Source organism: Pempheris klunzingeri, chromosome 10 (assembly GCF_042242105.1).
Source record: "Pempheris klunzingeri isolate RE-2024b chromosome 10, fPemKlu1.hap1, whole genome shotgun sequence".
Classification (NCBI taxonomy): Eukaryota; Metazoa; Chordata; class Actinopteri; order Acropomatiformes; family Pempheridae; genus Pempheris; species Pempheris klunzingeri.
Genome location: NC_092021.1, coordinates 14226272 through 14251539, shown reverse-complemented (window position 1 = coordinate 14251539; position 25268 = coordinate 14226272). Strand labels below are relative to the sequence as shown.

Sequence of the window (25268 nt, the reverse complement as noted above, 5' to 3'; positions counted from 1 at the left end):
CTAATGTACCAGTGACTACTAGTGTAATTACGTAGGCTTTTGTCTAGTTCTGTGCACAACTATCTGGGAGGCAAAAATTGCTCTGACTTTTTACAGCTCATTCATTGACACCTATAGCATGGTGCTTATGTAAAGTATTTGCAAGTTCTAGTAAAAAAAAAAAGAAGAGAGCAAAATGGAGGTGTTAATGAAAGGAGTGAGAGAGACAAAGAGACAGAAATAGAGGGAATGTTGAATGAAGAGAAAAACGTGTAATGAGAATAGGATGGTTTGTCAGGTTGATGATACTTCCAGATTTTCCAGATATAGTCAGTCTTTGTTGTTATCTGATATAATTATAATGCACTTTGATTACAAATTCATTGTGTACTTGACCAATCACCAAGACCCTTCTTTTAACAGTGATTATCTAATTATAGCTTAGCAGCTGTAATAAGACACAGGAGGTCTCTCAAATCTTGGATTTCAAAGAATTGAAACACCTGAAGTCTTTGAAATGTGTGTGTTTATTGTATGTTGTAGCCTTTTTCAAAACCAAAAGCACCAGAGCAAATTTGGAAGGACAGGATAAGCAGTTCCATGTTAACTTCATCTTTCAGCCTTGGAGGCTGCCCTTCGATTCATATGCTCAAATGTAAGCTACCGTTAGCACACTAGGCTAACTAGATTAATAACCACAGCAGTAACCGCACTTCCAAGGTGAGCAGTCAACTAAAGTTACAGGTGATGTTGGAAAAAGCCTCAGGACTGACACATCCACTGCATGGTAGCAAGTATAATACTGATCCCACATGCTGCTATATCAAAGGTTAAGGTAACATTAGTGGTTTGGATGGTTAGACAAACAATCTTCCAACCACAATCTCTCAACAAGACCCCAAGTTACAGCTCCTCATAGGGAGACTGAAAAACAGAAATCTAGCACAAACTGATGTGAAGACCTCAGACTTTTAAAACCACAAAGGATTCCTGCCACAGCTTCAGCATCTGGTTGTGAATTAGTGAACTTCTTCTTCATGGAGCACTGTAGGTGCTCATACAGGAAATGTCCATTAAAACAATTAAAATATTCATCATTTTTTTACTTTGGTAACAGCTCCCAACTCGCTCCCTCATGTCCCATCTGCTCAAGAATTAACTTCCCAACACTCACATACTTTTGCAAAGACACACATGCATACACACACCGCTGTGTAGTATGTTACAGCAGCGTCTGTCTCTGTAGGTCACGAAAACATGGAATTACTTTTTCTGTCTTTGAATTGGCTTACTTTCCTTTTAAGAGCATTTCTTCCTTTCTTCTGACTTGGAAGAAAATGGGGAAAAGTTTTAAAAATACTGTAGATAGAGTTGTTTTTCAAAATGTCTATTTAATGGGACTTCTTAGGGATTTTACAGTGTCGCTTTCTGAAACTGTACATACTGTGACAGGGTTTTTTCACAGTAGACAGCTGTCATAGCAGGAAGAGCACAGGTTTAATTGATAACACTGACAACTTACAACTGTGTTACATACAACTTTACTGTATATATCATTCAATGGTTTTTGGTATGAGTGTATATGTTGTTTTTATATATTGAAATTTGAGTGAGACTGCTGATAAACCTGTGCCACTGGCATCTGTCTACATCTGTCTGCAGTGTTGAGGGCAGTGTTGAAGGTGATCTAAAAGCAACATTGAGCGAGTCACATCAGTTCAACATGTTCTGCTCTAATACCACCATAACACTTGTGCATCTTAATTAAACATGATTGTTATCTGGGTTTGTTTAATTCTTAGAAATGCTGATAGGTCTGGCTGCCAACTAAAACTCTAAGGGCTGGATACAGCCACTCTGATGCTGTGTGTATGTGTGTGTGAGAGAGAGAGAGAGAGAGAGCGAGAGCGAGAGCGAGAGAGAGCGAGAGAGGACAGCCAAGTGGATCAGAAAACTGTTTCCTTGGTTCCCTGTGGAGAGAGCAAGACCTTTATCTTCAATTTCAGAGATTTCCTCTGTGGTCAGAATAAGAGGCCACGTCACCTATTTTATTTCACTTGTTTTATTGGGCCATCACTTAACTAAGTCAGTACAAGATATAAGGAGGGCATGTTCAAGCAATTTTTAGTAGACATATTGTCTAGCCTGTCACGTTATTTGCACACTACTTTCTCCACCTTTCTCCACATTGATTCGAAGCAGACTCATTTGGATATTCTTGATGGTATTTGCAGTTTGCCATGGTGCTTTTCCCCACTTATGTATAGCGGCTGTTAATAGAAAGTAGACATTATTGGTCAATGAGATTCAGTAGGAGATACTCCTAGGTTTACAGTGCCACACGTGATGAATTTAACCAACAGTGACTGCTTTTGTCTTGATCTCATATTGAGGTTAAGTCTGTTCATTTATACTGTACTTCTCATACATATACTGTATAACATTGTATGACAGAAGGCTGGCTAAACATGATTCAGTTTGTGAGTTCCCTTGTTCCATGAAGTGCTTATCATGTAAAATAATCCTTTTATTATTATTAACACTTGGCAGGCAACGTTTGGGAGTAGATGCACAATGGTAGCACTCAACCTCAAAGCATTGTGTAATTACTTCAAGTTCTGTGCTCGCAGCCCGGGCAAAAATACATGTTTACTCCATAGAAAATAGGTTGTTTTTGCCCTTCATCTGCATAGTACAATTTAGAAGTGGCATGGATGTATTCTAAATCAGGAGAAGATTGTGGGAAAAAATGTCCATTCACCCTTTGACACAAACTTAGATGAAGCTTTGTTTGCTTTGCAAGTGCTTCAAATTTAGCAAAGAATTTGCACTAATCCTGAATTGTATGGTTGTTGAGCTGCATTCTTGTGACAAAAAAAATGTACCCTCCCCACACTCCAATATAACCAACAAATTGCTAAATAAAAAGCAACACTGCAGCTCCCACAATTCTCCTACCAACTCATACTAATGTTACCATTGCACGACTGTAAAGGAGATAAGACTGTAGACCATCAGAATGTTTTTTTTTTACAGCAAGTGCTCTTATGTTTAATGAATAAATGGACAAAGCACCAACTTTTTATTTTAGCAAATCCTACCATGATCCTAATGCAGGTTGTGCCTTAGTGCAAAACAAGGGAGACACATAAATTCCCAGACTGAAACCTCACCTTAACACGGCCACTGCTTCTTCTTCTCCTGTCCTCCTAAATTTATCGAGTCGCAAGGCCCATCAACCTTTATTAGCTAATAATGCTGTTAGGGCCATTAAGCGTGGCCGAGGCTCCCCCACAGCAACACTTAACAGTCTCACTGGGGTACTAGTGGAGGACTGGAGTAACAGACCTGCTGTGTGACAACTCGCCTGCACCAAAGTGTCTGACTAGACTTCTAATTTGATGGTGCTAAGACCAGTATAGCACCCCCAGAGGGTGATCGTCACTTAAATGCAGCCAAAAAGGCAAAAATGACCCCTGGTAAAACATCATCATTTGCTGGAGTAATTGAGTCATTTCTGTGGTAAGTCTGGTTTTTTTGTTTTTCTCCTTAAGAGTTTACAGGGCTCATATTAACATGAAGATTTTATTTGAGTCAAGGCAGTATTATACTGTTTTCATATTATAAATCCAGCCAGTGATTCCAAACTGTACAGTATTACATAGAGATGTGAGTGAAACCTGGAACAACCCATCTCACTTTCTCACAGGTATAATTTCTAGGCCCCTGCTGGAATGGCCTTAAGATTTCTGAAGTTTGAGAATGACTTTTTTCTGTGTTAAAATGCCCTGTCCAAACAGTAAGTAAATGTGCCCGCTAGAGAGACGAATGTAGATGATTTAAATCTCCTGCTGGCACTCTTTAGATTGCCACACTGAAATATGCAGTGAAGGGCACAATGGCGTCTGGTTACTCCCAGGGCCGTGGGTGTTGTTTTTGTTGTGTTGTGCTAGGTCCAAATTCTTAGAGAATGGTTAGGGGATGGCCGCCATAGATCAAAGCAGAAATATAATCAACTGTTAGGGAGAGAGAGCCCTCAATTTTATCTTCTCTCCTTGCTCAGGGCTGAAAACAGACTGTTGTTGAACTAAACGTTGGTAACGGGAAAAACGAGTGAACAGTATGTGCACTCCACTTTTTAAAACTGGAACATATGGTCTGTTCTGATGAGTCACGTGGACAACACAAATTAGATTTATTTTTACAATGCGTAATAAACATGAAGAGGCCAAACTGAACCAGAGAATAAAAACAACTATGTTGCCGTTCAAATCATTTTGCGTCAAGTTATTGCCCAGGCTGAAGTAACGCTTTTTAAATCACGAGAAAAAATCTTTTAAGATTTTATTCCCTATGTTGTTGATCAGTTAGAAGATGTCTCGCTGTTGCCATCACAGTACACACACACAAATTGGCTGGTGGGTTATATTGTTGATATCAACAAAGGAGGAATCCATTCTTAACCAATCACACAGAAGTGCCCCTGCAATTACAGTATTTGTGCCACAGCAGTGACGAGAAGTTTACCCGTGAGACTTAATACCTCTCACATCCTATAATCTTGGAACAGCTGCCAAAGCCAGAGAGCATTAGGATGGCAGCGTTCCCTCCCCAGCAGTAAAAGTCATCAGAGGTCATGTGCATATTAGATAGTTTTGAAGAGTTACACTAGTATGTTGTGTATACAATAGTTAGTTGTTATTCCCACAAAATGTCAATTGTGGGTAAGTAAAAATATACATATTTGTATCTTTTCTCAATACATATTTAGTGACAGCATTACAGAAATGCATGTAGTCATACAACAGACAATAATGCAGACAGTATGTCAAACATGTATTAATACAAACAAGCAGACACAAACTGTACAGAGTCAATGTAGTCTGTAAAATGGTTGCTTTGTCCTTTAAGGCCTGAGGTTTATTACTAGCTTCAAAATGTTACAAAGTATCACAAAAGACAGCCCTGTACACTGCTATCTTGTACCTGTGTCTATAGTTTATATGATGCTTAACACCAAAGGACACCAGAAACGCGAGAGAGACCCAAAGTTGGGGGATGTACTGGATATGGAGTTACACTTCAGGTACGAAGAGGTTATTTTCTCTCTTGCAAACTCACTTCATTGCACTAATGACCTGGTGTTTTAAACTGTCCAATATTTGAATAAAATGTATGAAGATACTTATGTGTACTATGCAACACAGGTATATGCTGTCACTATATTGTACTGTATTATGCTATAATATTGCATAGTACTATATAGTGATATGTTGGTATACCATGCACACACTCATCACATCTATCTCACCGATTTGGTTAAAACACAGACAAGACAAGTAGTTGTGAAATGATTTTGGAGTCATGAAAGCACATGAAAGTCAAGACACATATCACCAACACAATGTAAAGCTCTATCACAGAATCACAGTAAACTTTCATTATAGTGCATAATTCTCTTTTACTGGCAGATAACTTTACAATGCAAAGGGGATTTGGTTCCCAGGCCTGATTAAGGAGCTAACCATGGGCTAGATGGATCTAGGAATACCTCCCACACCAACACCCTCCTCCCACACATCAGCTTATAGTAGGGGAGCGTGGGGAAGTGATTACTCTCGGATTAAGACTTGCCTCGTCGCCGATATGTGCGGCATAATTGAATAATGGCTGCCTCACCCAAGTAGTCCCAATACAGACAAGCCTCCCAGCCTCGTCAGATCGGCACAATATTAACCATGACACAGGCGTAACCAGGCCGGTAATTAATTCACTGAATCAATTACAAATTAGTCCATTTGGAGAATTCCCCACAGGAGTCCACTCATTACCAGTGCTCTGATGGAGTTGCAAGTTCTCCTCATGGGAAGGGGTGTCACTCTACTGCTCTGCTTTTCTATCTGTCTTTATCTCTTTTCTCAAGGTAGAGGATGCAGAAGACAAATGAAGGATGAAATGGAAGCTGCCTGCTTCTTGGCATTACATTACAAGTAAAACATCAACTACACAACATCGGATTCTTGGTATTGTACAAGTAGAGAAGAGTGTGGAGCTAATTGAGCTAATGAAGGAACTGTTAGAAGGTAGCTAATGAATGCCATTAGTTGGCTTGACTGCTACAACAATGTCAGGTACATTTAGCTTTTAATGCTATACTTGGAGGTTACCTATATAGTACAAGTTTCCAGTTGTAACAATAGATTTTTTTTTTTTTTTGTATGTGACACTTCCACCTTAATCTAAAAAAAAAAAAAAAAAAACACTGTGGTGCTCTGCTGTTACTTCGACTGTGCTTAAATAATGGATCAGTTGCAGTTGACAATATAAAGGAATGTATATCTTCCTATTGAAGGAGGGTTGTACTGTAAAGAATGAAGCCCTCTCTCTTCAGTCTGTATTAATGGTTCTCATAGCATAAGGTGAACACCACACTAGTAATTTTCCTGCCAAAGGTGAAAGTCAGTTTTAATGACAAAGGGCTTTATAGCTCAATTCTAGAACTGTCATGAAGTTGAAATGGGAAAGAACTGTCATTATGAGAGACAGTGAAAGAAAATATGGATGTGTGTGTGTGTGTGTGTGTGTGTGTGTGTGTGTGGTTTACGTTTGCCTGCCCATAAGCCCTTGAAATGCAAGGAGCATTCAGGGTAAAGAGAATACATTTAAAAAAATGACAGACTTGATCTATTCCCAGCACTGCACATAAAAGACAGCACTGTATGTTTTGTTTTGAATAATAACTTTGACTCTGTATGGTTTAAACCCAAATCATCTCACTTAATGTTTTTAAATCATTTTTCAAACTTATGGAATACATTTCACAGGGAAAGCAAAGTCATCCTGAAATTTGAAGGAAATAGTGTGATTGAGTGCAGTAAAGGCAATGCCAGACTAATGCGCCATCTTATAGAGTAAATTTCATGCATCAGTGTTGATGACTGATGCGTCCTAATGAAACGCAAAATTGAGGTTTTGCCTGAAATGAGAGTAAATATAGCGAACACTTACAGTAGATCGGAGTTACATTTTGACTTATACAAAAAAAACTAAAATCAATCTAGTCCAGCGATTACATCAGTTTGAGAAAATGACTAAGGTTCAAAAGGTTGCTGTACTCTTTCGGTACATTCTGCTCCCACTTGAATTTCAAAGGGTAATTGTCACATTTGACTCTTTCTGACGTTTGAATGATGCTTTCTTGGAAGAATTATTCTGAATTACTTTGTCTATTTGTTCTCCAAAAAGCTGAATCCATTCAATCCAACATTTGTCAAAAGCTAAGTGCTTTGCTTTTATTCCATTGTCCAAATACATTCTTAAATTGTTTTCCAGTTTATAAATCACAGTAGCCACTAAGCACTTTTTTGACCTCATCAGAAAAACTCTCTGGTAGATTTTTTGTGTTGTGCAAGGGAGGGAAGCAGCGATACCGGCATCGGGGATGAGTCTCGCATACAGTAGTACTATAGTGGTTTTCAGCTGCGATTACAAATTGAATTTTGTTACAAGCAAAGTGAACACGACAGTTAATAACACCAAGTGTCTGCAGTATGTACTGCAGTATGATTAAGCACTTCTATCAGTCATTGGTTTTGTTGAAGAATCTTAGTGGAATAAGACTTCATTCAGGTCCCAGATTGAAAACATTTTTTTTTTACTTAAGTTCAGAAGAATTACAGGTGGTTTTGATGAGCATTTCACAATAGTCATGAAATCTCCTCTGAAGATCAACATTCAGATCAAGGTTTTTTACCAATACATAAAATAATAATAAAACAATAGGTTGTGGATGAGACTAATCAATACGTCTGATGAATAGATGAATAGAACTCAGAAAAGACCTGGACCGACTATTTAGCAGTGCAATATGATTCAATCAAGGCTCAAGGTTATCATCCTGGATGAGTAGATCAAAGAGTTTGCACAATGATCTGCTAATCAATTTAGAATACTTTGTCAGCACAGAACTTGATGTCATGTGAAAAAGGCTTAAGGCAACCAGGAAACAGCAGAGATAATATTGGGATAAAAAAGGTGCATTTACTGATCTTCTACAGTATCTAACATTCTTGATATATCTTTTTGGTTGTTCTGTACAGTAAAGTAGTTCACACGTAAGACTTTCTGCCGTGTTAATGATTGGCATATTCATTTGGCTTATGTTATTGGTGTAACAGTGCTAACAATCTAAGGGTGCAAGACTGAGAGTGAGAGTGTGTGTGGGAGTGTGCCTCAGTTCAGTGCGTTGAACTGAAAGAAAGAAAATGAACTGAAAATAGCAGACAGGAAGAGGAAGAGGAAGAAAAAAAGATACATGCATTTTTTAATTACTGTGTTTTCAAATCAATAAGAGCTGTGCCGTGTCTATGGGCTGTGACTAATGGAGAGGAGTTACACAAGCTGAGAGGCATCAGGCAGGAAATTATGGCGAAAGATCATCCTTTTTTCAACCACTGACCACACCACCCACAGCTCACCCACCACCACCCAGTCTCTGTATCTGTATAATCACACTTTTTACCTCACAAAGAGGAATTAGAGGCAGAGCCTTCACAGAGGATCTCACCTCTGCATCACTGCTCATCAGAAACATTACCCGACAAAAAGACTCATTATACTAATTTTCAGTATTGTAATTTCATACTGCAATTTTTTACTGCGGACTCGAACCATACTGAGGTGTCATGATTGGTCTCAAAATAATGTGGGTTGTGTACTGGACACTAGAACAAAAAGGGATCGTCTTAATCATGTAAGAAAGTCAAAAGATCCTTTCAAAGCCAACGAAGAGAAATAAGACATTACGCTACCCATTGCATGTGTCTATTTGTTTTATTTGTGTGTCTGTGTGTGCGACTGTAGAGTAATTTTGATACTTGATATCGATATGAAGTGTTTCTGTTAATTTGTCCACCTCTGCCTGTTTGCATGATTCTCTCCATATCCAGCCCATTCGGCCTGTATTTGACCATGGCGGTGTTTTTTGTCGATGATGCATGCACCTTACAGGGCTTTCTTGTCATCAAGCTTGACAAGTAGACTGTCACACTGTCGCAACCAATGACACTCAAGCATCAACTGAACACTGCACATTGCCTTGACAGACACACTCTGAACAGGGACCTCTCAAAGTCATCCATCCTTGTCGATCTCATTAAGAAGCAACAGCCACTCCAAAAATGTCAAAAACTCATTTCTACTTGATAATTCCTCTTCTGTACCAATTTCTTCTATTTTAGCACATATTTCTTTACATGTAGATCTAATTTTATTTGCCGCATTGAAATCATCAGTGAAACCCCTGAGGAGAATGGTGCTCCTACAGAGCAGCTGGCATTGACCCTCAGTAGACGCAAGGAAAGGACATGGAATGGCAACAGAGAGGTTTACAGTCTTTCATGTCGCTTCTTCTTTTTGCTTTTGTTACCACGGTCAACAACAAAAAAAACCTCCAAACTGCTCAATCTCACATGAGAATTCCTTTGTACAGCCACACGAACACACACTCACAGATTTGTTTCACAAGAGGTGTGATGTAAGAAAAAGAAGGGATCTTCAAAGATGAGTTATCATAATCATCTTGTCCAAGCAATAAAAGGTACTTGAGTGACACACACACATACACACTTTTGCACACACAGACACTCACACACACACACACACACACACACACATTCACATCAAAGGAAGCATCAACTGCAGGTGTTTGAAGTGGCTCATATTGGGTTTAAGCCACTCCAGAGGGATTGAGGTGTTACCGTGGAGCTGGCAGTTTGCGGGGCTGGAGGTGGGCATTTTGTCGACTCAAAGCAAAGCATAGCAACACTGCTGCTGTGAATTTGATCAAGAAGAAAAAACTCACAAATTCCCTCAGGTAAACCGACATGATGATATTATCAAGTCACGTTATCACAGACTTTATGACTGACATGCACAAGTCATTCACAACGGAGGGTTAACGCTCGTTTATCAAGATTAATGTTTAGAAGATATTGTCAAAAATGTAATGAAGCCTTCACTCTTCAGAATGGGACGGTTACCAGCAATATTTTCAGTAGGCTGTCAGTTACATTGAGGATGAGCTCCTGGAAAAAAAGAAGATTTTCTCACTTGTAGACACTCCATCCGTATTCTGTGTCGGTTTAGAGATGTGGATGTGAGCTCAGGCAGAGGGTTTAGGGAAGCCATATGGAAATAGAGGATGAGGGCTTAGTGATGCAAGGTAAACCTTAAGCCCTCCCAGTGTATCAGACTTCAATGACCGCAGCCCTGCAGAGCACATTGGTACGCCTTAATATGTATGGAAATGAGAGGCAATCATGCTAACGTGTGTTCAGTCTCTCCAAACATGCTAATGATGTCATTGCACTTTCAACCCTGCATCACCCTTCCCAATATTTCACCCAGCCTCAGACCCTTTGCTACGTCCCTGTTTCTTTCCTGACCTGGAACAGGTGTGTTTTTAATTATGCATTAACATATACATAGAAGCAATATGATTCACTTGACTGAGCTCATCCTCCTGCAGTGTGTATCCCACTCCATCTCCCTTTACTTTTCTATCCTTTCTCCTTCCTTCCTTCACTTAGGTCTACCCCCAAAACCTCCCTCCCTCGCCTCTTCTTTCAAAAGTTGGGGATTGAAGGACTCGATTTCAAAACTGAGCACGTCTCAGTGACTCAAGTGAGGGGTTTGTTCCGCTGCCACACTTCCGTTCACAAATGCTCTGGCTTCGGGAGGAGGGAGAAATCCCTGTTAATCTAGTGAATCTGGCTCTCTCTCGCTCTCTTTTGTTCACTGTGTTCACTGGGACTCTAATGCACTGATCTCTTGGGAGGCATGTGTGGTGTGTGTGGGAGTTACGAGGTCGGATGAGGTGGGGGGTTGCTACATGGTTTAGACCACTCTCTGTGCAATCTCAGTTAAAAAAAACAACAAAAAACGACTATATTCATTGAGGGGATAACTGATGATCAACAGTTTGCGCCTTCCTGTTTGAAGTTGGAATAGCAGTGTCTATCTCACCGTAAGGGATGACTTTTGACATAAAGAAACACGGGAGTAGAAATAAGGATAAAACCTGCATTAGAACTGGACAGGTTCTCTGTCATACCTGTATCATGTTAGTTGAGGAGCTATTTTTACTCTGAGAAATCCAGGACAACAATGTGTCGTGTTGTTATCTTTAGAAGTCTAATTTACTGCTCTAATTGCACCAAAGCTATATAGTGGAGGTCAAGCAAATGACTCCTGAATAAATTTATGTCCAGCACAGACAAAAGAAAAATCTAAAATGCTATTATACTAACAAAGGCACTATTGCCACCACATGACACATTTTTAAATATCATATTCTAGCTGTATTACTTTAGGGACTTGCATGTGTTAGAGCTTGCTGTAATCCAGGTGCAGCGGGGAGGGGGTCTTGTTTTGTTGATCTGTGTTTAATGAAAGTGACCACGCAGAGCGGGTTTGGCCATTACCTCAGCAAGGGCCTGTAATCACTACAAGTTGTTTCCCTTTTTTCATGCAGTTCATTATTGAACAAACAATCTGTGGGGAGTACCTGCTATCTTCTTTCTCCCTTGTTTTATTTCCTTCTGCAAGGCTGCACTTTGGAAAGTATTGATTTGGTGGCTTGGAAATAACAGACTGGCAACTGTGCGAGTGGGGTAATAAACAGGCTTGGGTGGGAGTGGGGGGTGTAAAAAAAAAAAGCCCTCCTGAAGGTGCATGCCCTAAAATAATCGTCTGCACCTGTATATGCTCAGATTCCTTTAGCCACAGTTGATTGCTCTTACTACTGTGTGCCACCCTCCACCTTTAGTAGCAAGGAAAAAGTACCTGGAATTGTACATTGGGATGATAGTTTATGGCACAGTGCCCAGTGCAATGTCACTGGACTACATAGACTTGAAGCTTTTTGGTTATGTAGCAGGGTTGAAAGACCTTCAAACCCCCTGCAGGGTGAAAGTGAGTCATCCAACAGACCTCAGCTCTTGGCTAGGGAAATAAAGTCAAAGTGTGAAGTAGCCCTGGTTGTCTAAGTCTATGTTCACACTGATGGCACAACAAAGCACAACATAGACACATCAAAGAAGCTCAAGTGATGCTCAGTGATTCTTCGACACATGTCTTTTCCCAATTGGCCTCCCTCTGCCAGTAGATCAGAGTTTAACTGGCTCCATGTATATTATCACTGCCCTGGCAGCCAAAAAATGAGAATAACTCTTTTTTTCAAATATTCTGGTGATTCATTATACAAATTATGTACAACATTGGAATTCCCTTTTTATTTTTTTTGCTTTTGTTACTGATATGTAATATTGATATAACAGACCTCTTAATACACCTTCTGACATTGGACAATGGAAACTATTACATTAAGATACAAACATAAAATCGATGGATTGTTAAATGAGTTGAAAATAACGTACTGTACTAACTATATGCAAGCACTCATAGAAAAGTACATCAACAGGATCAATACCCCAGGATGAAATACTTTCCCCGCTCTATAATGTGAGAAACAGCTGAGTGGTTCAAAATACATTAAAGCACTGGACCTTTTTTAACTTTTGTGTTCATGTACAGTGTTGAACTGTATGAGCTATATAGTATATCACAGTAAAAGGACCATAGAGGTTTTCCTTTAACACTGGTGCATGTTGTTGTTATAATTTGTAGTTATCAATGTAGCTGCCTGTCCGACTGCTGATAATAGGTACGTGACAAGACCGGCAGGGGATTCTTCTGGCGGTGATGTCATGGGATGTTCAATGTATAGTCCTTGTCCCCATGTGTGGCTCCTTAAAGAGGAGATAGCGAGTTTATTTAGTTTGGGTAGCAGCACTGTGCAGCTGAATTGCGTTCCCCATATGTAAGTCTCATGTCTTGAAAATGATGACATCTTCTATAACGCTGAAAACTGTGATTGACCATCACTGGCCTGGACAGATTAGTGACTGGCCAATCAACTTGCCCTGCATAAACTTTTACTGGCCCAGTGCCGTTGCACCATGGGTTTTGTTTTAGCCTACTTGATCTTCTTTTCCAGCTAGTTTCTAAGCTGATAAACACAGGCACTCATACACAATCACTATAAATTCCCCATCACTTATTCACATAGATACACACAGACTCACCAGACTCTGGCCCGTCTGTTTCTATTAATGATAATCAGCAGGGTAATGATGACGGAGCTGTGACTGTGGCTTACTTACTGGTGGCTGATGGCCATGCTCTCTGACAGCTGTCAGCCGCCATGACTACGCTGCCAGGGCCCTCTTCAGGACTTATTTCAGCTCCCCACATCAGCTGCAATAGAACTTCACACACAGACTTGTTGATTATCAGCATCAGCGGGCCGGCGTGGAAAGACTTCTCTGACCGCCTGTCTGCTAATGACAGCCACCATGATGGTGGATGGGAGAAAGAGGACACAGCCTGTCACTTTGATTCATGCAACAGCAGCTCCAACTGGATGGCTCCTCGCCAAAGTCTCAACAGTCGTTATATCCCCTCCTAAATGACATTTAAAGTGTGAAGCAATGGCTGTCCTTGTGGCTCAGTCACCCTAGGCCGGACCCCGGACATGAGCGCCAAACCCTGTGCCAAGTTTTGCATTGAGGTCACAAACCCTAGAGCAAGTTCTCCTCGCTCAGATGCTCTAACTCAACTGCCTGGCATGATTGAATATGTAGAAAGTGACCTTGACGATAGACAGTGTCTATGATCTTATGTATGCCTGACTTTCCTTTTTTATCCCTGTCTGTTTTGTATGTTTGTTTCTTTTTCTTTTTCTTCTCTGCACCTCAGCTCATTTTTCTCTAATCAGTTGGTTTAAGGTTAGAGGCAACTGTCAAGATGATACTAATATATTGCTCTTAATATAAAATGATCATTTTTATGAGCAAAGAAAGTCAGGAGAAGAGACATTTTTGGTGGATCCACAGAACTAAATTACTGCTTTTTATTCAATAACTTCTTGAAATGTTGTTGTGCATTTGTACACCTTTTCTTGTTCAAGGATACAATCTGAAGCCATCACCTGGTTCTACTACGCATCTCAAATTAAATTTGTAAGGAACCAAAGCATTGATACTACACAATACCGCAAAATGAAATCTAATATTAGTCTAATGACACAATTCCAGTGTTTCAGTTTTTGGCCAAGTGGAGGAAGAGTTTGGGCGATTTATGCTATGCGCGCCATACTCTGTTCTGTAGGCTTCATTACGGCCATGAAATGCATCTTCATAAATTTGGCCTATGCTATGTGACTTCATTTAAAATGGAAAAAATGTGAAAGACATAGTAAAACTAAAGGCTGTATCCAGTTGTAAGATGGTGTTGTTTTTGTGAACAGTAAAGACAGTACATACAGGTAACATTGCTGAAGTTACATATATTTAGGGAAAAGCATCTTGAAATATCTTTTTCTGTGTCATAAATGAGTACCACTTGCTTATCAGTGGTAAAGATAGAAATTGTGAAGTGCTAGATAGACTTTAATGCCTGCAGAAAAAAGAATCTAACATTTTAGAAGCACAAGACTAGATTGCAGACGGGCGACATTTTAAGGCTTGATCTTTCCACATAGGGCAGAATATTCAATTTCTGCAGGCTAGACAGATGCAGAATCACTAAGAAGTGCAATTATGCTTTTGTTAATTTTCATTTATGAATGCCAGAGCTGAAGATTAAAAGTACATAATTTTAAACAGCTTATTGTCAGAAGGACACATTTTCTTAAAACTGCTAGAATTAGAAAGACCCAAGAGAGTACGAACAAGTATATTCCTGGTGTACAAGGTCAATCAACATGCAAAATCTTGTTTAAAGTAGGCAGACTAGGCAAACGGTTTTGATCAACAAGCTGCATAATGTGAAAGAAAAAAAATCATATACATCATCTGTTTTTCTCTTCATACTCAAGATGTATCATAAAACTTTGCATGTTTTGTACAGTGGGGCTTTGGTGGCTGAAAATATCATCGGCTAACCCTGAGCTCCTCATATTGATTTGCTAGAGAACATGAATATGGTGTCCTCAAGGCCTGCCAGGGGGCACTAGTTTAATAAACAACCTATTAGCCTTGTACTAGCTTACTTGCTGAATCAATAATTTTGGATCCACCAAGAGAAATAATTTATTTGTTTCCTTGTTATTTCATATAGAAATTAAATGGTTTTTTTTTTTGCATTTGTCCAACATTAATTTGCAAGATTAAAACCCACTCTAACGATTCTTTCCTTCCTTTGTTCACAGTCTATCCGGGAAGTGACAGGCTATGTGTTGGTGGCCCTAAACCAGTTTGACTACCTGCCCTTGGAGAACTTGAGGATCATCCGAGGAACTAAGCTGTATGAGGACCGCTACTCCCTTGCAATCTTCTTAAACTACAGACGTGATGGAAACTTCGGCCTGCGCCAGTTGGGTCTGAAGAACCTCACGGGTGAGGGGCCGAATGATTTTCTGGTTGCTCACTTCTGTCTGTGCCTTGTCTTGTTGTGGGTATTCAAGAGTATTTGCTTTTTGAGCAAGTGACCTCTAGGTCAAAGCTGATGGTGCCATTCAATTTTTGAAAAAGCTTGTTTTGATCTGAGTTTTAACTTTAACATTCTATAATTCTATGCCTCCTGGAGTGTGTGTGCATTTTCACCCTTTCCTTTACCACCTACTGGGAATTTGTAACAGGTTTGGACGGCTCTACAGCTTCTAAATCTTGCAGTAGAAAGAAGTCATTTTTGTGGTTAAGATATCTGATGACATGCTTTAAAAGGCTGATAAGATGCTTTTATCTAAAATTTTGCCAGATTTTGCCTGAAATTTAGACCATATGAGCACCATTAAAAAACTTATGCTAGTTAGGGCTGATGCTTAAAATATACTGGCCCAGGTTTTGCTTCTACAGTGTGGCATGCTGCCCAGCATGAGTAAAGCAATCTGCTCCAAAACTTGTTTGTAATATTACTTTTTATGATTTAGCGTTGAGTTGCATGGCATATTGGAAAATGGTGGCAATCCACACACCAATGTGAGATTAATAAAATGGGAACACAATAAAATGGGAACAGAAGGGGGACATCCAATGGAAATCTGATATTTTGAAAAGTTATTAACAGCTAAGAGGTGGATTAAATGAATGCTCCTTAGATTCTTACCAGAACATTATCATGTTGTTTCAAATTGCTTCTCTTGGAGCTAAGAGATAAAACTAAGTGCTTTCTTTTTTAAAACAAGGTAGGTTAGTATACTCACAGCCTAACTGCATCTGTGTAACCTGTGTATGTGACTAGGGTGTTTGTTTGGAGAAGTGTGTCTCTTCAGGTGTGTGAGGGAGTTACCTGAAAGTTGCTGACGCCACAGAAACGTGTATGACATTAATGATAGTCACATTACTTTAGTCAGCCATAAAGCTGAAGAGATGCAGTATAATGGTTACTGAAAGGCTGTGTGTTGTGTTCGCTGCCACAGAAGAGAAATAAGAACAGAAAAAAAGAGAAGCTAGTTATCAGATATGAAACGCATTAAAAAGTCAGAGTAAAATTACAGGTCTACTAACTATAGTTCGATTGTAGTTTGTATAAAGTGTGGCTAACTAAATGTCTGCTCTGTTTACCTACCTCGTATACTTATCTTTTCCTTAGAAAATACCTGAGAAGACTCATTTTCTTAAATTAGTGCTGCCTACTTTTGATCAGAGTGAATTCTTTAATGCACGCATCAGTGATGGGGGATGAGAATTGGGCTTTGTTGTCACTATGGCATTGAAATAGATTACTGATCAAGAAACATTTTCGCTTTTGATCTCTCTAATGATACGCTGGTAAGGATATCACCAGTATTAAAGCTCATAAAGGGCATAACAGGTGATTTAGACAGAGTTAATTGAAAGGCTTTCATAAAAAATACAAATACAATGGCAGAGAAACACTAGTTGGAGGGTATAATGCGCAGTTAATAAATTGGCCAGTGTGCTGGTAGTTATTTACTGGCTTCTTCCACCTTCACACAAGATGGGATTATTGTAGACAGTCTGCCTCTTCTTTTTCTCCAAAGTTACCGACTGGTGCCGTTATCACAATTAACCTTCTTAGACTAAGGGATAAGATGCTGACTGTTGTGCTGATTTCACTGTTGTTTCCACCCATAAACTGCTGCTCACACAAAAAAATCCTGCCTGATTTACAACCCACTCGGCAATCGACCCAAGCCTGTTTCCTCAGAAGTTGGAGAAGACGGTGAATGTGATAGCTGATAAATAGCGTACTAAGTAGGAAAACATTGTGTGGGTGGCACTGCCTCTTTATGAACAATGGATCTTTGTGCAGCTAGGTTTCCTTCAGGCGCCCTGACACTGGGGTCAGTAAGAAATGAAGCACTTGACTTGCAAAAAAGATGTAGAGCTTTTCCAGTGCAGGGCTAAGTGGGGCACACCAGGGCTATGGCCAGCTCACAATGTGTGCAACATAAGGTCAGAGGTGTTATTTACTAATTTTCAAGCTCAATCCATCCTCTGAGTGGAGTGAAAATGGTGAGAGATTCAATTTATGATTTTGCTGAATAACATTAAATAGACGTGTTATTAGTAAGTCCTGGTCAGTTGTGTGTAGTCCCATGGTGAAAACACTGCTATGTTTTTTTTAGTTAGTTTTTTTTTTTTTTTTGCATTTCAGTGTAATCATAACATAAAAAATTCTCTTATTATCTTTTGCACATTAGGAGGCAAGAGGAATGAGATTTGAATGATTTATTAGGCAGCACCACAAAGTGCCATGCATATCCTTTTTGATCGGGGAATGTCAGTAAAACGTGCTTTGAAATGACTTTTGCTGCTTATTTCTCTATGGGGATGAGCTCTCAGTGCAATCACAGTGGACTGGTGGCATACAGTAAACTGAAGCCCATTGATGTTTTGTAATCAATATTACACGTAGACATGAATAAATGTTATATATAAGAATGATTACAAGTATGCCAATGGGACACTGAGGCAACATGAGAAAGACAATGTCATCAGTTTGCACTAGAATTTAAAAATGCACTCTGTATTGAGACGTTATAATTTATTCTGAGATTAGAATTTATTTAGATTTGAGAGGAAGAAGCATGGCACCGAGCTAGTGCCTCTGCTGCTTCCAAACCCTCTTTCTAAATAATTCAGTTGTCTCTCATTGTTCTTTTCAACTGTTCCTTCCTTGTGATTCCCCAGAGTCGAAGGAAACAACACATCCATCCACGACTGTATGTGCATCAACAGTATGTGCGTGTGTGTTATGCGCCGTCTTGTATTCTTTCTTGCATGTTGCGCCATGCTTAGGGAATTGTATTTGTCCAGCACCACCAGCAGCGGTTTTTTTGCCAAGCCGGTCCTCTTCATTGTGGTGCCAAGTTGAAGCCACTGCTGAGGGAGCCGGGGCTGGACTCTGTGAGGAGCTGCTGTTTGATGTGCCATTCGTGGCCTCGAGCCATGAAGTAGAGGGGAAGTTATGCACAACAGCCATGGCCTGAATCTGCTCTACTTCATAACTCTGACTGTTTGAGTTTCACCCTAGTATTTTTCATTCTTGCTACTCCGTAGAATAGAATCTGCTCACTTTGTTGTTAATGAAAATAAATGTCATACAGTGAGGTGACATTTACTTGTAGGAATGTTCTCTCGTGTCAGGTTGTGCCGTTACTACAACATGCCAACAAAAGGTCTCCAGTGTTCCCATTGGTTCTTTGCAACTGAAATCCAACCTGGGACCAAAATCAGGTCTAAATTCAGTCAGTCTAATTGTTTCCATGTCGGCTAGGGTAGGCTGTTTGTCGGGGGCTCACGTCAATAGATCTGATACCTGAGTGGATTCAGACCATCTCACTATCAGATGTGGTCATGTGCTGCGTAATCATTGCTGGACATTTATAGCTACTCTCTCCTGCCGTGGCTTAATTGGTGTACATCATGCTGACACCAGTGTTGGTGTTCTTTTCTCTTTTTTGGTCTGTCAGCCACATTTTGGATTAGGTCTAATTATCCTTGAGTCAATTTCAGACCAGTGCTGACTGTCCTCAGGTCCCTTTTCCATTGGGTATCTTTTTTTTGAAAATGTACAAATGCATGCTAGGATCAGATCCAAAATTTTGGACCTGTAAAGACCTTGAATACAAACGTATCTCTTCATAACAAGACACTTGTCTTGGAGGGTCTATCATATCACTGCTTTTTGCACAGATGGTCCTGACAGTTAAACAAGCTCTTGCTGGGGGGGAACATACAACTCAGTTGTGTCACAGTTTGTTCTGTTGCAGTTGTCATCATTCTTCAGTGTAATGCTGAGGAAGGATATAAGCCTCACGCATTGGGATAGATCCACTCCTGTACACCACGTAGCACAAATCAAAACTCTCTTCTTCCTTCAAGTGCTTAAGTGAGTCCAAAGCTAGCAGTCTCATTTATTACAAGGCCTTTGATGTCCACTGTTCCTCTGCCAGCAGCTCCCAGGAGAAGTGTAAAATGATCAATATAATCCATAAGAAACATATATAAGAGGATAAAACTTATTAACTACATAAGGGGCTAATCGAGAGAAGGCACAGTAAAAGACCCCTTCAGTGCTGCATCCCACCCGCATTTCTACTTGAGTCGAAATTGCCTTGGGATGAAATCAATTTGTCGCTAGTATATTGTTGCATTGCACTTATTGATTTCTCTGGTGCACTCTCTGCAAGCTGTGAATGGACTCTTTGGATTTGAGGGGACTAGAGGATGGGGTGGAGGAGGTCTCTGGCTGAGCAGGGATAGGACTCCCTCCGATGCACCTTTCAATCAAGCTTAGCTAAGTTATCCTCATGAATATGAAATATAAAGCACAGTCAATCTGGGAAAATTTGAGGGATGGTGTTTGCGCACAGGAGTGTATAGAATTGAATAAGAAATTTCAAACACACTCTTAGCTTAAGTGCGGAAAGTTTGGTTGTGTTGTTTGTTTGATATGACTCAGCGGGGCCAAAAATCTGTTTAAAAAGTGACATTGTGAGGACTCACCTCCAATCGGGACACAAAAAACCAAGTGAACTTCCTGGCGGCTGCAAACAGAGGTTTCAAACAAGTAGTTCTTTCTACCCTTTCTCACTATAGCCAAGCAAGTAAAAAGGTTAAACAGAGCCGCCTTCTGGCATTTTCAAAGTTCCTAATCTGTATTTTGATGCACGCTGACCCGCAGTGTCTTCCTTTTGCTTAGGCAAACATTTTCAGCACTTCCGTCTGGATTCACATGAACCCGGAGCAGCCTCTGTGCTTTCACATGGTAATTACAGCCTGCTTCTCTGGCAAAATAATAACAGCTTCAATAAGGAGTACAACACAGATGAGCTTTCTGATTTAACACATTTTACTGCCCCCCCCCTCCCCTCATTTCATCCATTATGATTTTTTTCAGATTTGTTTAGTGTTGTTGATTCATTTTTCTAACCACCCTACGCCTGCATTGCGTCTGTCCAAAATGAAGCATCCAATCTGAGGCCCCATCTGCTGAATGATCCTCTCTCGTCTCATGCATGTACACAAGCCTGTGTTTTACGCCAAGGCGTTATCCACTCCTTCATGGCCCATCTGCTCTCTCTTTATCTATCCCATTTTCTGTCTTTCTTCCATCTCTTTATCCCTCTTTCTTTCTGGCTCCGTGTCTCTCATCATATTTTAGTTGGCTGTCTTGATTTGTCACATCGATGCTTTCCACACAAATGCGTGCAAAGTAATGTTTTTACCATTTTGTGCTCTCTGTAACACCCTTTTGAGCGCTTCAGTCCCACTGTGTTCTCCAAAGCATACAGCCTACTACTGACAGATGGAGAAATCTCAGTGAATGTAGGCTCTCAATTGCTTAATATGTTCTGTTCAGCGTCTTGTACATCAATTCACAAGGGAGGCAGGGATAGGATGGGATGGGATGGGGCAAGGTGAAAGGGACGGTTTGAGTCAGTGTGTTTCCCCCAGACAAGGGACTGTTGAGAGGGGGCCATAAAATTGCTGCCTTCTTCTGATCCCTGAAACTTCATTCACCGTCTAACTACTTGGAGAAGAAAGAGCAATTCTGCCACAGGAGGCAGGCGAGATTGGTTCAGTGCACGTCACCGAAATTCAGTCGAGCCTCTTGCCTGGCAGCCCACAGACCTCAGGTCTCCTTCAATTGTGTGTCTAATTGATTACTTCCCATGCAATTACTCCCGTGTCACACTCAATATTTCACCGCTCCAGGAAGGGGGCAAGAGGGACTTTCTTTTTGAAGGACGACATTCATATTGTCACATTTGTGAGCCCCTAATGTGGATCGTGAGGCGGCACATGTTAAATTGAAGTCCGGAACGGGCCATCGGTGGTGGTTGGTGTTAATTGATTTTTCTGTAATACCACTGTGCGACAAAGATAGTGAGACTATTGGAGCCAATGGTTGAGTTTTTATGCCGGGGGAACAACAGAGATGAATTTCTTAAAAAAAAGTTTCTCCTGCTAGTTTTGTTTATTTTTGTACTACTCTAACTGATCTAAGCTAACAGGTAACAGGCAAGTAACTATTCATTTATGCATTTGCTTTTGTTTTTGCAATATCTTTGGTTTACTCTGCCCAAGATGATCCTGAATTTCCAAGACCACAAATTAAGAATGATTTTTTCCATAAACTTTTACCTTTATAATCTTACAATCCTTCCTTCCATGCGCCCCTTCCACGTTACTGCTTTTCTTACTTAATTCAACCGTAACAGCTAACCTGGATATGTTGCTTTCAATGTGACAGAGTGTTCCTTTTTTGTGCTTTTGTTATTTATTATCTTTAATAATGTTGTCTTTGAGATTTCATAAACAGAAAATAATTTAAACTGAGTTTTATGAAATATTAAGGGCTAACAACAGGACAATAATACAAAATAGACCTTTAATATAATGATCTAAAAATCTATGTGTGTCTTTGTCTGTGTGTGTAGCACATATCAAATTACTGGATTAACTGTAGCACATTAGGGTTTTCTCAAAATGCCCTTGTGTCAAACTAGGCTCCCTTTTCCCATATACATAGACTTGACTACCATGTAAGCAACCATCACTATACTATTTCATGTCTACTGCATTTTTCCCTTTAGGTTAACTGCCCTTATAAAGTATAAATAAAAGGAATTGTAAAAAGTGTCTTTTAAAGTTTTCAAACTACTGTGAATGATTTGTAAAAGTGGAAAGGCAGAATGGCAATCATTACTCTAACATCAAATGGATGGCTGCTGCTAATACTATTAAATCAGCATGAATCCTGCCTTGGATTGCCTCCCTATTGTGAGCTCAGGTTCCCTATTTTGATAATTATTATCCTCATCACTGAGGGAAGAATACAATAACCACCTAGCTCTAAAATTAAAATCTGTATCTTTTTTTAAATCCTTACTGTAGATTTATAAAGTCTTTCAGTCCTTCATGTACATTTCTTTGCCACCTAATTGGCTAAACCATCTAACATTTCAAATGCATGTGAGGAAAGAACATTTTGGAGTGTCTAAAACATTATTGAATTGTGTTACTAGATTTTAATTAGAAATACAGAACTGATAGTACTTTTTTCTGTTCTGGGGACCATTTATGTCTAGTCTGTTAATACATCAGCACAGTACTCACACATGTAGTATGTGTCTGTTTCCAATAAATAATGTACATTTCTAAGCCCATGATTGTTTTAGGGACCAGCCTAGAAGGACTCGAACTATCCTCACTGATTAGAAATGTTGTCCAAACCTCAACCTCGGCCTCTCCCTCCGTCAGCCGGATCCAGACTTCCCTAAACATGACTACATACCCTTTTATTACCAATTTGCCTTCCAAACTGACTCTCTACGGTCTGCTGGAAGTTGAAGTCAACTTTCACCTCATTAAAAGTTAAAGTAGGTGTGGAAGGAATTTTAATGGCAATTAATAATCAAAACACAGTCCTCTGCTCTCTTTCTCCAACATTTCCATTCCCCCAGGCTATGACTTAGATCAGGCTAAGATCTGTCATGATGTAGATCTATATTTGGTCAGAAACCAGTAGGACACTGATCGCATAGGTGAAATTCACCCTGTTGTTTCAGCGGGGAGCAAGATGCAGAATAAGTGTGAATATATCTGCTTGAGCATGTGTGTTAGGGATCAAGTTGCTCTGTTGGTAAATGACTGTGTGCTTCTCAGCCACATGAACGGTGCAGTGTTTCAAACCACTACTTTACTACTATAAAGTGTTGAAAAAAATATGTATTGTGTAACTCTCCAAAATGTGTCCATATGCAATTATCAAACATGCGCCCGAGCTCTCTAAGCCACTCATTTGACTTTGGCCCCTAATTTGGTGTTAGTTAGTATATTATATTTATGTTTTAGTCTCATTTATCTGCATTTTTAATTTCAATGTCTTCTAAACATTTTGATACTACAGCTGTCACCATCTTTGTTGTGTACAGTTACCATGGCTACAGGTGTCTTTCCGTGCTATTGTGAGGTTAGTGGAGCAGGAAATGTGAACTTGTTCTCACACATAGTGTCAATGTGCTCAGCAATAATATAGACAGACTGACTCTCCTAAGTAAGTAAACCCAGTGGTCATTTGCCAAATTTTGGCTGTTTAAACAGAACTGACCTCTCTCACCCTGTCTCTCCCTCTCTCTCTCTCTCTCTCTCCCTCTCTCTCTCTCTTTCTCTCTCTCTCTCTCCCTCTCTCTCTCTCTCTGTCTCTCTCTCTCTGCTCAATTAGCTCTGTCCATAACAGATACACAATACTTGTTAGTAGGATAAAGTCATTGTTAGTGTTGGTGTTTTGAGGAAGAAAATATAGAATATTGCTCATTTCATCCTTAAATATTTGGGAAATATCACCTTGACTGTTGCTTTGTGACAGGAAGCAAAGGGGGGGGGGGTCTCTAGTCTCACTTACACACTTTCTATGCCCAACCATCCCTCCTGACCTCCATCTTAGTAGATTTTGCAGTGCTATTGCAGTGATACACGTATTCCACCTTTTCCTCTGAGTTAGCCATTATTAGGTTAGAAAATAGGTCATTCAGAGAATGAACAGATGATCAGCACTGTTGTTGTTTTTAGGGAGAACAGTAGATAAGTTGCACTTATCTAGTGTGACAAAATCTATCAAAAATAGAAATGATAATATGGTTGCACTGTACATAATTTATTTGAACAAGATTTTAGATGCAGCTTAAAAGAATTTAAACAGCACAAGTATTCTAGTGGTCTATTCTATAGAATAGCCAATAATGTAGATAGAGTTTGGTTAACAAAAACATGTAACAACTTTTTGTGAAAGCTGTCCATTACAACAAGTTTGCACAGTATCAGTACTGTGATTGTCATGTTCATTTTCTGTCACTGACTGTCTGTCATTGCAGCTTCACCATGTCAGCGCACGGCTGTGCAGCTTTGACATGAAGTTCTTACTTTGATTCTGAGGGCCAGACTGTGTTTCAGACATGCTTTTGATGTCAGAGGCGCTCAGTGCTCATCTCAGACGAGGAGCAAAATGAGTGGGAAAGCAAATAAAATAGGATCTGACTGGCAGCTCAGTGGGTCTCAAAAGCCACTGAGGAAAATGTCACTTTCTATCAACTTAGTTATGAGGCCTAAATGGCAACCTGTGGACTCTGATTGACAAAAGATTTTCACTGTTGAAGACATGAGGTGCAGCATTAATACAAACGAGTTGTGAAATCACACTGATGGCAGTGTGTCCCTTTGGATGGTTAATGTGTTTGTAAATTTGTTCTTGCAGTTGTTTTGCTGCTTTTCGTATCGGTGTTGTCAATGTAATTATTTCTTGCAATCCATCTTCCCAATGACATGTTGTAGAATGCATTGCTTTACAAAATATGTAGGCTTCGTAGCTTAAGATATACAGTACATATTTACACATTTCAATAAAAGGCCTGGGATTTCCAGCCAATTATCAACAATTTAAACTGCTAAGATTGAGGTTTGCATGAATTTAAAGGAAGCAGTGCTCCAAAAACCAATTTAATAACCTTGCCTGTTGACACACACATAAACACACACATTACCCTCCAACCCTACGACTCCTCCCCTTTCTCCCCCAGCAGCTTAATAATTAATATGCTTATTTTTTGCCTCTTAGGCTGAAGCCTTGAGTAAGTGGAGCAGCTATTGATGGGGCCAGTGGTGGGTAATGGGACATGCAAAGGACTTTTCTGTTCATCTCAGGTCTTTACAGAGATGTGGTGGGTGTTACTATGTGCAACAGCAGCCATGACCAAA

General features: G+C 39.9%; 1 protein-coding gene across 1 annotated transcript in view; it reads left to right on the top strand.

Annotated features, from left to right (window-relative positions):
- LOC139208938 (receptor tyrosine-protein kinase erbB-4-like) overlaps positions 1 to 25268 on the top strand; it is a 282441-nt gene that overhangs the window by 147583 nt on the left and 109590 nt on the right. Inside the window, exon 3 of the mRNA XM_070838735.1 lies at positions 15251 to 15437. Coding sequence (XP_070694836.1) covers positions 15251 to 15437 — 187 coding nt within the window. The remainder of the gene's footprint in view (positions 1 to 15250; positions 15438 to 25268) is intronic.